The sequence below is a fragment of the Nannobrachium achirus genome (genome assembly GCF_963921795.1).
Source record: "Nannobrachium achirus genome assembly, chromosome: 11".
Classification (NCBI taxonomy): Eukaryota; Metazoa; Chordata; class Actinopteri; order Myctophiformes; family Myctophidae; genus Nannobrachium; species Nannobrachium achirus.
Window position 1 is genome coordinate 11829037 of NC_137820.1, and position 13056 is coordinate 11842092.

Here is a 13056-nt window from a genome sequence, read left to right on the forward strand (position 1 = left end):
GATCAATACAGTGATATTAAACATTTTTCTGCTTACACACAATCAGAAACATGCACAAATATATTCATATCAATGCTCTCATGCATGCTGGATTGCACACACATGAACGCTGTGCACGAACACACACACAAACACTACTGTATATAGTAGTGAATAAGACAATCCTGCACCTCTGAAAATGTAGTGCTAGTATTTAGAAATGTGCCTGCATTGGATTCCTATATTTTCCATGGAGTAAGTTTTCCTTATCAGTTTAAGGCACACTAAATCACTAATTCTCTATCAATGTATTAAATTCTACCACCTACAGTAAATACATCACCTCCAGTACGACATTTGTAAATTCTGGTTACATGTCAATATTACTGTGTAGCTCCATCAGTCTTGCCAGCTGTGTTGTAGTGATTTGTTCATAAGAATCGCATCATTAGCAAGACTCGTGAGCGATTCGTTCAAATCCCTGAAACGTGTCGTTCACTGCCCCGCCCCCTCCCCCTAATAGCCCCTGAAACACAGGACGGGAGGGCGGGCTGTTCTCGTGACGTAATAAAGACGCTCCCTGCGATAGTGTTTTTCACGGGACGATTGCGCTATGAACGGTGAACGTGAACGAATCGTTTGAACGGATCATTACCGTGAACGAAATGATCCGTTCACTGAAATGAACGGGATTGCCGATCACTACTGTGTTGTTACTTACTTGCTAGCTAGCATTCCTTTACTCTATTGTATTTCTTTCAGTGTATTTCTGTAGCCTTTAGCCGGCATCATAGTCGCCTGGGCGGTGGAAGGCTTTACACCGCGGTGTAGTCTTTTCGAGTCTTTTTGAGTCATGAAACTACAACGTTACATCATTCCTCGCGGTGGAGAGCTTTACACCGCAAGTCCCAACACATCTCTCTGTTTTTACTATCAGACAGACAGGCTCTACACCCCGTTCACTGGACATGCACCATCATAGTCACCGTGAGTGACTATGATGTCCTGCACTTATTTTCTGACTTGAGGTGGAAAGCTTTCCACCTCAAATTTGCGGTGGATAGCTCTCCACCGTACACTCTGATACGGGCTTTTGTCACTCCCTCAAGCCCTCCTCACCTTGGGTGCAGGCGAGGCCTCTGCCTTCTTACTGCTGGATTCAGGGCTGATCTCGGGGTGGTCTGTCTGGACATGTCCCTCCAGGTCCTCCAGGCTCTCAAACTTCACCCCACACTCCGGACACCTCAGCCCAGACACGGCCTTCTCTCCCTGGGCTTCCCCCGGCGTGACAGACCTCCCCTGGCTGGGGCTCTGGCCGTTGGTGCCCCTATATTGATTGATTGATTGTTTAGATGATTACATTTGAATTCATTGCTTGATTCCTAAGCTGTGTGTGTTTGTGCGTGTGCTAAAGATGGATTTTAAATTTTGACAATATAAAGAGACAGTAAATAGAGGTTACGACACAGAACAGCGGTACGGACAAGCTGATGTCATCGTATTTTCAGTACTGGTCCTTTTATACAGCTTTGTAATCAATACGAAAACGAGGTATTGAATGGGTTTGAATAGAGGTCCCCTCCCCGTTGATAGAATGATTTGGGTGCGGTGAAAAATAATGTGTTCCCCGTCTTACCCTGAATAAGGTAAGACGGGGAAGCGTCACAGTTTGTTGACCGCAGCAGGCTCTTTTTTGTTTAATAAGGTATTCAAATGTTATGTTTATGTGACGGAGTACAGCGGAAATAAATAATGAATTAATTGACGCAACTTTCGGATCTCCGTGACTGTGATTGAGTGCTTTTATTTATACAAGAAGAGACGCAAGTTAAACAACAAGACTGCAACACCACCCCGACATAGAACGTGGCTTTATTTGTTTGTAAGAAAGGCCACAACATTAGTCAACAAACTTGCATACGCCCAGTGGAACAGGACACAGAACTACAAAGTGGCTTGGAAACGGCGACGTGGAACTTGGACTTGAACGTGGACGTGACGTGACACTGTTTCTGCAAGGGCCGTGATTAGCAGCGTGAAAAAAGGAAACTGAATGAAATGCTGCGCTGTGTGTTGTAAAATAAACAACATCGGAACTGAAATTAATTAAATTAAATGAGTGAAGGAAATGGAACGCTATGCATAAAATGGAGAAAGCACCTGCTCATGCAGCCGGCACAGAGGCCGTAGGGCAGGCCGTTGACGTCCAACTTCACCAGCTCCCCTTTGTTCTTGAACTCCTTCAGACACAGGGCGCACTTGTAGGTCTTGTGCAGCTGCAGCTGGCCGTTGGGGGACGAGGAGGCCGAGCCGTTGCCGCCACCTCCTCCTAGGGGTGGGCGATATGGGGATAAATATCGGTGAGACGATACAATGTCTCCACGATATGCCTTTTCAGAGATGTCCTATGTATCGTGATACAATGAGGGAGCCTTATGAAAAATTGTTAATATACAGAGATTGATTGCAGAATTCATTTAAATCTGCATTTTGGTGCATCAGTGGTTTTCAAACTTTACAATGTCACGGTCTCCCCTTAACTCTGACAGTATACAAATGAAACCCAATGGACCCTAACGGGTCCATTGGGTTTCATTTGTAAACTGCCAGAGTTACAGTTGTTTCCTGAGATTGGCACATTTCTTGGGGCAACCTGACAAGATCACACGACACATGTTACACAGGTCTTCTTTTTTACCCTCAAAAAACGGTGCATTTGAAACTACATTGCAATGCACATCATGGGGTGATCACTGCTTGTTTTATTTGAATTTTTGTTCATTTTCTTTTTATTTCGTTGCTGAGTGAGGCCAGCAGACAAAGTGACGTGAGTGAGAGGAAAAAACCTGAGTGAAATGTGCCAATCTCAACAGGAAACATCGGTACATACATGCAAGGGTCAATTTATACCTCCCAAAATCATAATTTTCTTTTAGTTTTTGTTACCTTGTAGGTGGTTGTAAACCAACATGAAAAAAATCACACCCAATGTGAAGTGAGCGGTGGTCGTGCTTGCATAACGTCTTCAGACTAGGATTTAAGTCTAGGATGTACAGGCTATGCTACACACACACACATTTTGCTATGGCAAAACGCTGAGGAAAAAGGCTACAGACATACGACATATGACATCACTAGACAAACATGATGCTACATACACACGTTTTGCTATGGCAAAACGCTGAGGAAAAAGGCTACAGACACACGCACAGCCACTCTATGGAGCGGTTTACCACCGCTCAAAAAAAAATCGTGATAAGATCGTGCATCGTGATACCGGTTGGAAAAATATGGTGATATTGTATTTTTTCCATATCGCCCACCCCTACCTCCTCCTACTCCTAATCCTCCGTTCCCGGCGTTCCCCCCGCCGGTGGACCCCAACGTGGAGCCCGTGGAGAGCTTCTGCATGTGGAAGGTGCCGTGGATCTTCAGCTCCAGTGTGGAGGTGACCGTCTGCATACAGACCACGCAGCGGAAGCCCGTCAGCGAGTTGCGGAGGTCGGGGTGCATCTGGCAGTGCTCGATGAACTCCTCCTCGCTCTGCAGCGGCATCTTGCAGATCCGACACGTCCCCGTGTCCAGGCTCTTGCTGTGGGTCACCTGGAGGAGGAGGAGGGAGAGAAGGAACGTTTCGTTTCAACCAGTGTTGATTTCGTTGCCTAAGACTATGACAAAAAATGTTGGTCGACTAAGTTTTTTTCACTGAAGAAAACTAAATAAAAACTAAATAAAAACTAAGCTATGGTGACTAAAACTAAGACTAAATATATTGACAATTTCGTCAACTAAATAAAAACTAGACAAAAATGTTTGGGGAGGGACTAGTGGAGAAGAGAGTCATTTTATGTTTGGTTGCTCTCAGGTGTTTTGCACGCTGAAAATAGCAGATCTACAAGCTCACAACGCGTCGCACTGCAACCAAGTGTAGAAGTCATTACGAAGCCATCAAGGCCTGCCAAAATACATCTTATGATATTTAGTCGACTAAAATTAGACTAAAACTAAGACTTTTCAGGTGACAAAATTATGATGACTAAAACTAAAAGACATTTAATTCAAAAGACTATGACTAAAACTAAATCAAAATTTGCTGTCAAAAACAACACTGATTTCAACAGCTAAGCACTGCCAGACTGGCCTATACTAGGGAATGATGCAAGTTGGAAAGGCATGATGCCCCAAACCGTTATGCAATACCCCTCTGTACCCATCTGACTGTGTGTCATCATTTTTAAAGGACAACTTTGGGTTTTTACAACAAGGGTTCATATTTTAGATTGTAATTAGAGAAAAGAAAAGATGAGATGATGATGTTAAAATGTTTTCATTTACTGCTTACTATTGTTTTAGTGATTTTAGTATTTTGATTCCAGTGGGCACTGTGGGCATGCGTACAAGTGGCTAGATATGTGTTTTTAGGCGTACACAATAAGCCGGTAAAGTCTTTGTTACTATTTACACCAGCCCCCATAAGTCACATCTGCCCATGAAAGATTGCGGTGCATCTTAGGAATGGGCTTATTGTGTCGAAAAAGACATTGCATACATGCCCCCAACCAAAATCGTTCAAATCACTAAAACGATAGAAAGAAGTAAATGGAAACATTTTAACATTCATCTTTTCTTTTCTCTAATGACTATCTAAAATATGAACAAAGTTGTCCTCTAAGCTATAAAGTGACACATTTTTCACATCTTGTCTACAAACGTCCCCAATGGTCTGATTGCTCTGAAATCCTTTCCCCACTGTAATATGCCGCTACACAAACGTTACCTTGTGCTCGGTGAGTGTTAGCAGGGAGGGGAAGCGCTCGCCACAGATGGGACACATGTAGTGTTTGGCGGGTCCGCGGTGCGTCTGAGCGTGCTCGCGAAGCCCGTTCTCAGAGAAGAACGTTCTGGAACACACGTTGCACTTGTGGTTCCCCTTGATGAAGTCTGCCTTCTTCTTACGCGAACCTGGTGTTAAAGAGATAGATAAATAATCAGAAGCATGTTTAACATAGTACAAGAGTCTTCAACAGTGGGTCCATATTCTGAGAACTTAAGCCAAAAATAGTAGGTCGTCTATTTTCGAAGAGATTTGGTGTAGAGGGGGAAAAGAATGTCAAGTTTATTAAGTATTGACGGTTCAAGTGGTTAAATCCGTATCTGAAAACACAAATTGACATCAATCCAAAATACACTGATGATTGTACTGTCAAACAATGAAACTATATGGAATCTATGATAAGGTTGCTTCATCTCTCTCTCAACTAAGGGGTCCTTGGACTGAAAACATTGAAGAACCCTGACGTAATACATATTCATCGTCATAGTAACTGCAGTAATCCTGATTATAATCACAAAATACACAGATGTTTTACAAATTAGTTTCTTTACAAAGCAACGTGGGAGTACAATCAGAGAAGATCATTCTACATTGTCCGTTTATTATTCACTTACTGTATGTGGAAGCAGACAAATCTATTTTTATATCAAGTAATTAAGCCTTTTAGAATGTATTCTTATCCACTTAAACATTATATAGTAGTGCAGGGTTCCGCAATAGGCGGCCCGCGGGCCATTTGCGGCCCGCGGGGGGCTACTGTCTGGCCCACACCAACCCCAGTAATAATGGTGGTATAAGAGCAGCAACAACAGTAGTATATCGTCGTTGTCGGGTGGAAATCTCGTATCTCCAAATGTGTACGCTCTTTCCCAAATCATACAAGGCCGTCGCACAAAAGTAGTGAAAACAGCAGATCTACAAGCACACAACGCCTCGCGGTGCGAGGCGTTGTATGCTTGTAGATCGGCTGTTTTCACTACTTTTGTAGTGGGAACGCCACCGTCGCCCCCTGTAATGCTGTGGCCCTCGGCTTGGTACCCTAGACATAATTCGGCCCTTGGGGAAAACTAATTGGGGAACCCTGTAGTAGTGTAATGTACAACCCTAGGTCTGCTCCTTTTTTTTCTCCCTCTACACCAGCGATTCCCAACATGTGGGATGGGGCCAACTGGTGGGCAGTAAGGATATTGCAAGTGCGCCCCCAAATAATTAGAAAAACACTTCGCATTGTGATACGGATAAATAGGAACTTAACTATACTGTTAGTTCCAATGGTCCAAAGGTTGGGAGCCACTGCTCTACACCAAATCTCTTTGCCGAAAAACAGCTGATCTCCAAGTTCACAAACGTGTGGCATTGCATCGCTTTGTGAAAATAAAGATCAACTATATTCACCAAATGTTCATCCCGGATGACCAGGTTTCATGTGGTTACCCACCGGGTAAGCATATTCTGAATCACCACTTTAACCATCATTTTATGCTTAAACTATTAAAAAATAGCAGATATACAAGCTCACAGCGCGGCACAGAGCGCCGCACTGCGAGCTTGTAGATCTGCTATTTTTGAAAAATGGTGAAAATGTGGGCAAATCTTTGAATGTATATGTTTTTTTAAAGCAGACATTTGAAACGCAAATCCTTCTTTCTCTTGGTCCCTGGAACAAATTATTTTCAGAGTGGGGGTCCGTGGTCAAATACATACAATTCTAGGGGGTCCTTGAAATGAACAGGCTTGAGAACCCCTGACATAAAACATTTCTCAAAAAACTGTTAGGATTTAGAGAAAAATGTTAGGTATTTTTCAGGCCTAAATGGGTAAAACACTGCTGAATAATAAACAAGGTAGCAGCGTTTTTTTTACAAGCATCGTCTTCTCCGGGTCGGATGTTGTGGTCTCTGAGGCGGTGGTTCTGGAGCAGTGACTCCATGGTGTAGGCGGCTCCGCAGATGTCGCAGGCGTACATGGGCTCCGAGGTGTCCAGCTCCTCCTCGCCGCCGCTGGCCTCGTGGCTGTTGACCGCGTCGCCACCCTGACAACGATCTGGTAACACAAACCCAGAAGACAAAATATGGGTAAATTCTCCTTCTACAACACTGCCACCCAGGTGTGGAATTCCTTGACAAAACTGCCCTGAAAACAAAGGGGTGGGCGATATGGTGATAATTATCGTTGAGACGATACAATGTCTCCACGATATGCCTTTTCAGAGATATCGTATATATAGTGATACAATTTTGAGGGAGCCTTGTAAAACAGATATTCATTGCAGAATTCAATTTAAACCTGCATTTTGGTCTAAATCAATAGTTCTCAAACTTTAAAATGTCAAGGTCTCCACTTAACTCTGACAGTATACAAATGAAACCAAATGGTTTCATTTGTATACTGTCAGAGTTACATACCGTACTTGTAAAGTTCAATTTAGACCTCCCAAAAGGAAACCAGAGAGTCTAGTTTTTGACAAGTAACTTGAAAAATAACCATAAAAACCAACGTGAAAAAGAATCGTGATAAAATCGTGTATCGTGATACAGCTTGGGGAAATATCGTGATATTCTATTTTTCCATATCGCCACCCTTACTTTCAGGAGGCCAGCGACGGAGGTAGTTATCACTTCTCCTATAGACAGGCAATGTAAAAAGGACCGTAAAATGACTCCTTTGGGATGTTCCTTTTAGGTAGGGTGTTTAAAGGTGATACACCATGAAATTTCACTTTTCCTATTTTAAAACCTTTTTTGGGGGTCCCACTAGCACCTTCTATCCTCACAAAGTCCCATTTCTGACCGTTGTGTCTTTCTCTGGTTTTGAGAAGGCGAAGGTTAAATGTATCCCACGGGTTCTCAAAACAGGCTATCCAGATTTGCTGCCGATTGTGACGTCATCATAAAAAAAAATGTTTTTCAAAAAAAAAAAAAAAATCTAAAAGATTTTGGGGGGGGGGGGGGTGGCGCAGTTCAGGCCAAAGGTGGTACTGCAGCTGAAATGCTCTGAGAGCCATTCAAAAATGAGAGAGGCTCTCTATTCAGGAGTGGTAATTTTGCCTCAAACCTTTTGAAAAACGTTTTTGGGACATAAACAATATGACATAAATACTTTCTAAATGCATGGTGTATCACCTTTAACTGTACTTGTACTGTACTACATTTCTATTGTATTGACTGTTCTCCGTTTTTGTCTAATAAAATACTGAATCAATCAAACCTCCTGCTCCCTTCAGCAGCATGTTCTGGAGGTCGGCTTGCTCGGCTGCCGCCACCGTCGTCCTCTCCCCCGCGGCACCTCCTCCTCCCACCGCATTTCCACCGCCTCCTCCTCCTCCTCCTCCTCCTCCTCCTCGCTTGGAGGCTGACGGCGGCACGCCGTTCGGCGTGCCGTTGTGGCTCCCTCCGCTCGCCGCTCCCCCGTTGCTTCCGGTGACGATGCTCCCGCCGTCGAAGACGCAGTGCTTCTCCCTCAGGTGCCTCTCCAGCAGCGTGAGGGCGTGGAAGGCCTTGCCGCAGAAGCGGCAGTTGAACTTCTTGCTGTGCGTGGTGATGTGGCACTGGAGCTCCACCTCCGTCCCAAACGTCTCCCCGCAGAAGATGCACTTCCTGGGCTTCAGGCCTGGCATGGACGTTAGGGAGGGGACGATATGAAAATGTCATATGACGATTATTGCGACCAAAGAAATCGCGATTTACGATATTATCGCGATAATCAAAATCCATTATCCTGGGGCAGAACATTTGCCAAAAAATAGCCGATCTACAAGACATTTGATAGAGAGTGAAAAAAAGACTGTATCAAGTATGTAAATTATAAGTACCTTTTACCAATTTAAGTGGTACCGGATATGCAGCTCGGCAACTAAAAGGTGAATTGATCCCAGTGCATGATGGAGGACGATATCACGATAAATTAAATCTCCACGATACGATTATCGTGAGTGTTTTTTTTTTATCACGAAAAATGATAACATCGCTGTTGTCCCATCCCTCATTGACATGGGAGCTGGGTTAGTAGGCTTAAACATTCACTTCTTCAAAAACACTCAGGGGTTGTAGCTTTTGTTTCAACTAAACATTCATAGTCCTCTGCAACATGACGTCAGTAATATGAGGATGCATGAAAACCTTTTTTTCTTTTCTTCCAGTTCATTAAATTATTACATTTATCTGGAGATACCCGTTTTCTTCTGATCGGCAGCAATTTGCATTTCAATCACCCAGACTTTCCTTCATTTAAAAAGGTGCTTACTTTTAAGTTTCAGATCAGTACCTTTTGAAAATGTTCTAATATACTAACAGTTTGGTTCCCATGTGGATCTTAAAGTGTAATATCAAACAAATATGTAAAACGTGACGAGGTACTTCTTTGGCCTACTGGCAGTGTGTACAAAACATTTGGTGCTGATCGGTTCAGCACTTTGCGAAACTAGCTCTGGGCAAACAGACAGACTCACATACAGACTCTTACAGACGGCAAGCGAGTCTTGCCATGAGAATGTACGTATATAAATACATATTTAGAGTATTTTTTATATACACACTGTACTGTATATCGTCGTTGTCGAGTGGAAACCTTGTATGTCCAAAACTGTTCGTATTGTATTTATCATTTTAAAAATGATTTAAAGTAGTGAAAACAGCAGATCTACAAGTAGATCGGCTGTTTTCACTACTTTTGTGCGACGCCTTGAATGATGAAGCATGGCTTTACTTTGCAAAAAAAACGTACAAATTTGAAACTTGGAGATACAAGGTTTCTGTCCGACAGCGACGATATCCATACTATAATTAGGGAGGTCAGTCAGTAGGTCAGTCAGTCAGTCAGTCAGTACACAAAATGCAATATCTATTCACTCGCTTCAGCGACTGATCTCAAATTTAACATGGCATTGGCCATTAGCATTATACACACGGTGACGGAGCCCGAATTTCATTTTTCCCAAATTCAAGCTATTTATTAGCGTTTCTTCACTCCACAGCTCTACAGCCTGTTGTCAGGGTTACGGTCCGTTCCTCCAGGCCATGGGATCTGTAGCCCCCGGCCCACACACACCTCTCTCACAGTTAGGAATGTTGCAGTGACGAGAGACTCTCTCTCTCTCTCTGTCTCTGTCTCTCTCTCTGTCTCTCTCTGTCTCTCTCTCTCTCTCTTTCTCTCTCTCTCTCTCTCTCTCTCTCTCCTCACATTATGATGCTCCCACATATTCTCATGCACGCACCAGTTACAGTTACTTTCCCCATAACCCACACCCTGCACATATTTTGCAGCACATATCTTCGAACGGGTAAGGTCTAGTGCACATATAAACATGCAAACTTGATGTGTTCTTCATCTTGTCTGTTCCCTAAGCCCACCTAACCTCACGTCACCAGTCTTTTCTAAGAGGAAAGCCTGGTATTCGTTTACAACGGGCGTTTGATCTGGTCTAGGCAGATACCACAAGCAGAAGAAGCGGCGTCGCTCTGTTTTGGTTCCCCCCGTTTGTTTCCCCAATCCCTATTAAAATGCCCGAGTAGCCTAGTGTAGTTTTGCCAGTCGCTACGAGTTGGACTAAAAGATGCATATTCCAAACAAATTTTCCGAAAGCAAAAACTACATGGTTTATTAGGTAGGCCCTAAAAGTATGTCCGTGAGTGCAGGGGAATTATTTTGGGTTAAAACTGAATCCGCTTTTGATCTTTCCCGGCCAAATTGTAGTCCTTTGAGGACTACAACATGACATAGGTGGTTTTCGCTCCCGACCGGATCAAACCCCGAAATTGGAAGCGATCCCATTTAGGCCTAGAATTACTGAATGCTTTAACCAGTGAAAAATAGCAGATATACAAGCTCACAGCGCGGCACCGAGTGCCGCGCTGCGAGCTTGTAGATCTGCTATTTTTGAAAAAGTCGTGAAAATGTGTGCACATCTTTGAATATATGTATTTTCAAAATTGCTTCTGGGTGGTCCCTGGAACTAGATATTTTGAGATGGGGGTCCGTGGCCAAATAAATATCAGTTTGGAGGTCCTTGACATGAAAACGTTTGAGAACCACTGACATAGTAGTCTCTCAAGAACAGACTAACTGAGCTCCATTTAAGTGAAAAGGACCTTTTCTTTGACGATGGCTGGCCAGATTGCTGACATAGAAACATAGGTTTTTCAAAAAATCTTTGAAGGATTCAAAAGACACTTATAGAATCGGGTCAAAACGAATTTCAAAAAATAGCAGATCTACAAGCTCGCAGCGCGGCACTCTCAGTGTCCCTACCTGCACCCATATTCCCAGCCAGGCTGGAGGTCTGGCCCAGGTGGTTGTGTTTGACGTGGATCTGGAGGTCTGTCTCCTTCCTGAAGTCCCAGGCACACGCTGTACAGCGGAACATCTTCTTCTCATTGCTGTGCTTCACCGCCAAGTGAACCTGGACAACAACAGGGAAGATTATCAGCAGAAAAATACTAAAATGAATGTCCTAGAATGAAAATATGAAGTGTTTTCTTCACACTAGTCTATTCTGTTACCCTGTCCTGAATGTTGTTTGTACATATTTATATTTCATTGTCAATGAAGATCAGTCAAAGTCAAAGTTGTTGACGAGGATTTCCTCTGATCTTGCACCATCGTGCATGTATGCACAGCAACTCTGAATTAAGCTCTGGATACGAGCATCTGCTAAATGTGTGTTTGTTTCTTTTGGCCGTGGTGCGTTAATGTCAGATCTTTGTACTTTTACTTTGGTACTTAAAGTATATTTGGATGCCAATACTTTTGTACAGGACTTTTACTTGTAACAGAGTATTCTCATACTGTGGTATTATTACTTATTCTTAAAGAGGTGGTGCCATAGTTTTGTACTTTTTCTCTTTTGTATGTGTCTATGGAGTTAACGTTACTCTAATAGACCCCCAGCTGGGGTTATAATGTGCAAATTTTCCATCCCTGTGTATTTTTGGTTTCTTCCTGAAAGCTGAAAGCCTCGGAGTCAAAAGGGCCAGTCGAAAAACACTGAGTTACTGACATCACAAACTCAGCCCCTCTCCTTTTACAATACACCCAACACTGTGGGTGTGGCTAACTTCAGCTGGGTCACCAGGCATACTTAATGAACTGGTGGGTGTGGTCACATAAAAAACAAATTGTAACACTTTCTGTGCACTTTTTTAAAAAGAAAATCTTCCTCCAAGTATAATAATAATATCTGATCATAAGGGGGGAAAGATAATGGCACCCCATCTTTAACCCATTTAGAACGGGTACACATTATTGTGTATCATTATTTTAGGCTTTAACTATTGAAAAATAGCAGATATACAAGCTCACAGAGCGAGCTTGTAGATCTGCTATTTTTTTTAAATCGTGAAAATTTGAATTTTTACCCGATTCTATAAGTGTCTTTTGAATCCTTCCAAGGTTTTTTGAAAAACCTACGTTTCTGAGTCAGCAATCTGGCAAGCCATCGTCAAAGAAAAGGTCCTTTTAACTTTAACTGGAGCTCAGTTAGTCTGTTATTGAGAGACGACTATGTCAGTGGTTCTCAAACCTTTTCATGTGAAGGACCCCCAAAATGATATGTATTTGTCCACTGACCCCCATCTCAAAATATACTTCCAGGGACCACCCAGAAGCAAAATTTGAGTTTACAAACGTTTGCTTAAAAAAATACATTATATTCAAAGATTTCCACACATTTTCACGACTTTTTCAAAAATAGCAGATCTACAAGCTCGCAGCGCGGCACTCGGTGCCGCGCTGTGAGCTTTTATATCTGCTATTTTTCAATAGTTAAAGCAGTCAATAATTCTAGGCCTAAATGGTTGTTTAAGCAAACAAATCGAAGTAACTTCCTCCGGCCCATTCCTTCACCTGTATGGAGACCTTGGAGTCGAACACCTCCTGGCACAGCGTGCAGTGGTACAGCACGAAGGTGTGCATGTCCAGCAGGTGCTTCTGCAGGTCGTCCACGGAGGAGAACTGCTTGTCGCAGCTCTCGCACACGTACTGGGTGGAGGTGGTGGTGTAGTGCACCGTCAGGTGCTGCAGCAGCGCCTCCTGGGTCTCAAAGTCCTCCTTGTTGCACTGCGGGCACGACTGGCGCCGCAGCAGCATCTCCAGGTGGGACTTGAGGTGCGCCTGTGTGGGAAGCATAGGGGTGAATGCAGCCATGAATCCAACTAACCCATTCAATCAATGTTGTTTTTGACAGCAAATCTTTATTTCGTTTTAGTCATAGTCTTTTGAATAAAATTGTCATTTAGTTTTAGTCACAA

General features: G+C 43.2%; 1 protein-coding gene across 1 annotated transcript in view; it reads right to left on the minus strand.

Annotated features, from left to right (window-relative positions):
- Positions 1-13056, minus strand: part of znf423 (zinc finger protein 423) — a gene marked incomplete at its 5' end in the record, with an annotated part of 246441 nt that overhangs the window by 58702 nt on the left and 174683 nt on the right. The window contains 8 exons of the mRNA XM_080737309.1: positions 1099-1306; positions 2140-2308; positions 3309-3582; positions 4757-4941; positions 6677-6845; positions 8007-8422; positions 11060-11210; positions 12653-12919. Of these exons, the coding sequence (XP_080593435.1) occupies positions 1099-1306; positions 2140-2308; positions 3309-3582; positions 4757-4941; positions 6677-6845; positions 8007-8422; positions 11060-11210; positions 12653-12919 (1839 nt within the window). The remainder of the gene's footprint in view (positions 1-1098; positions 1307-2139; positions 2309-3308; positions 3583-4756; positions 4942-6676; positions 6846-8006; positions 8423-11059; positions 11211-12652; positions 12920-13056) is intronic.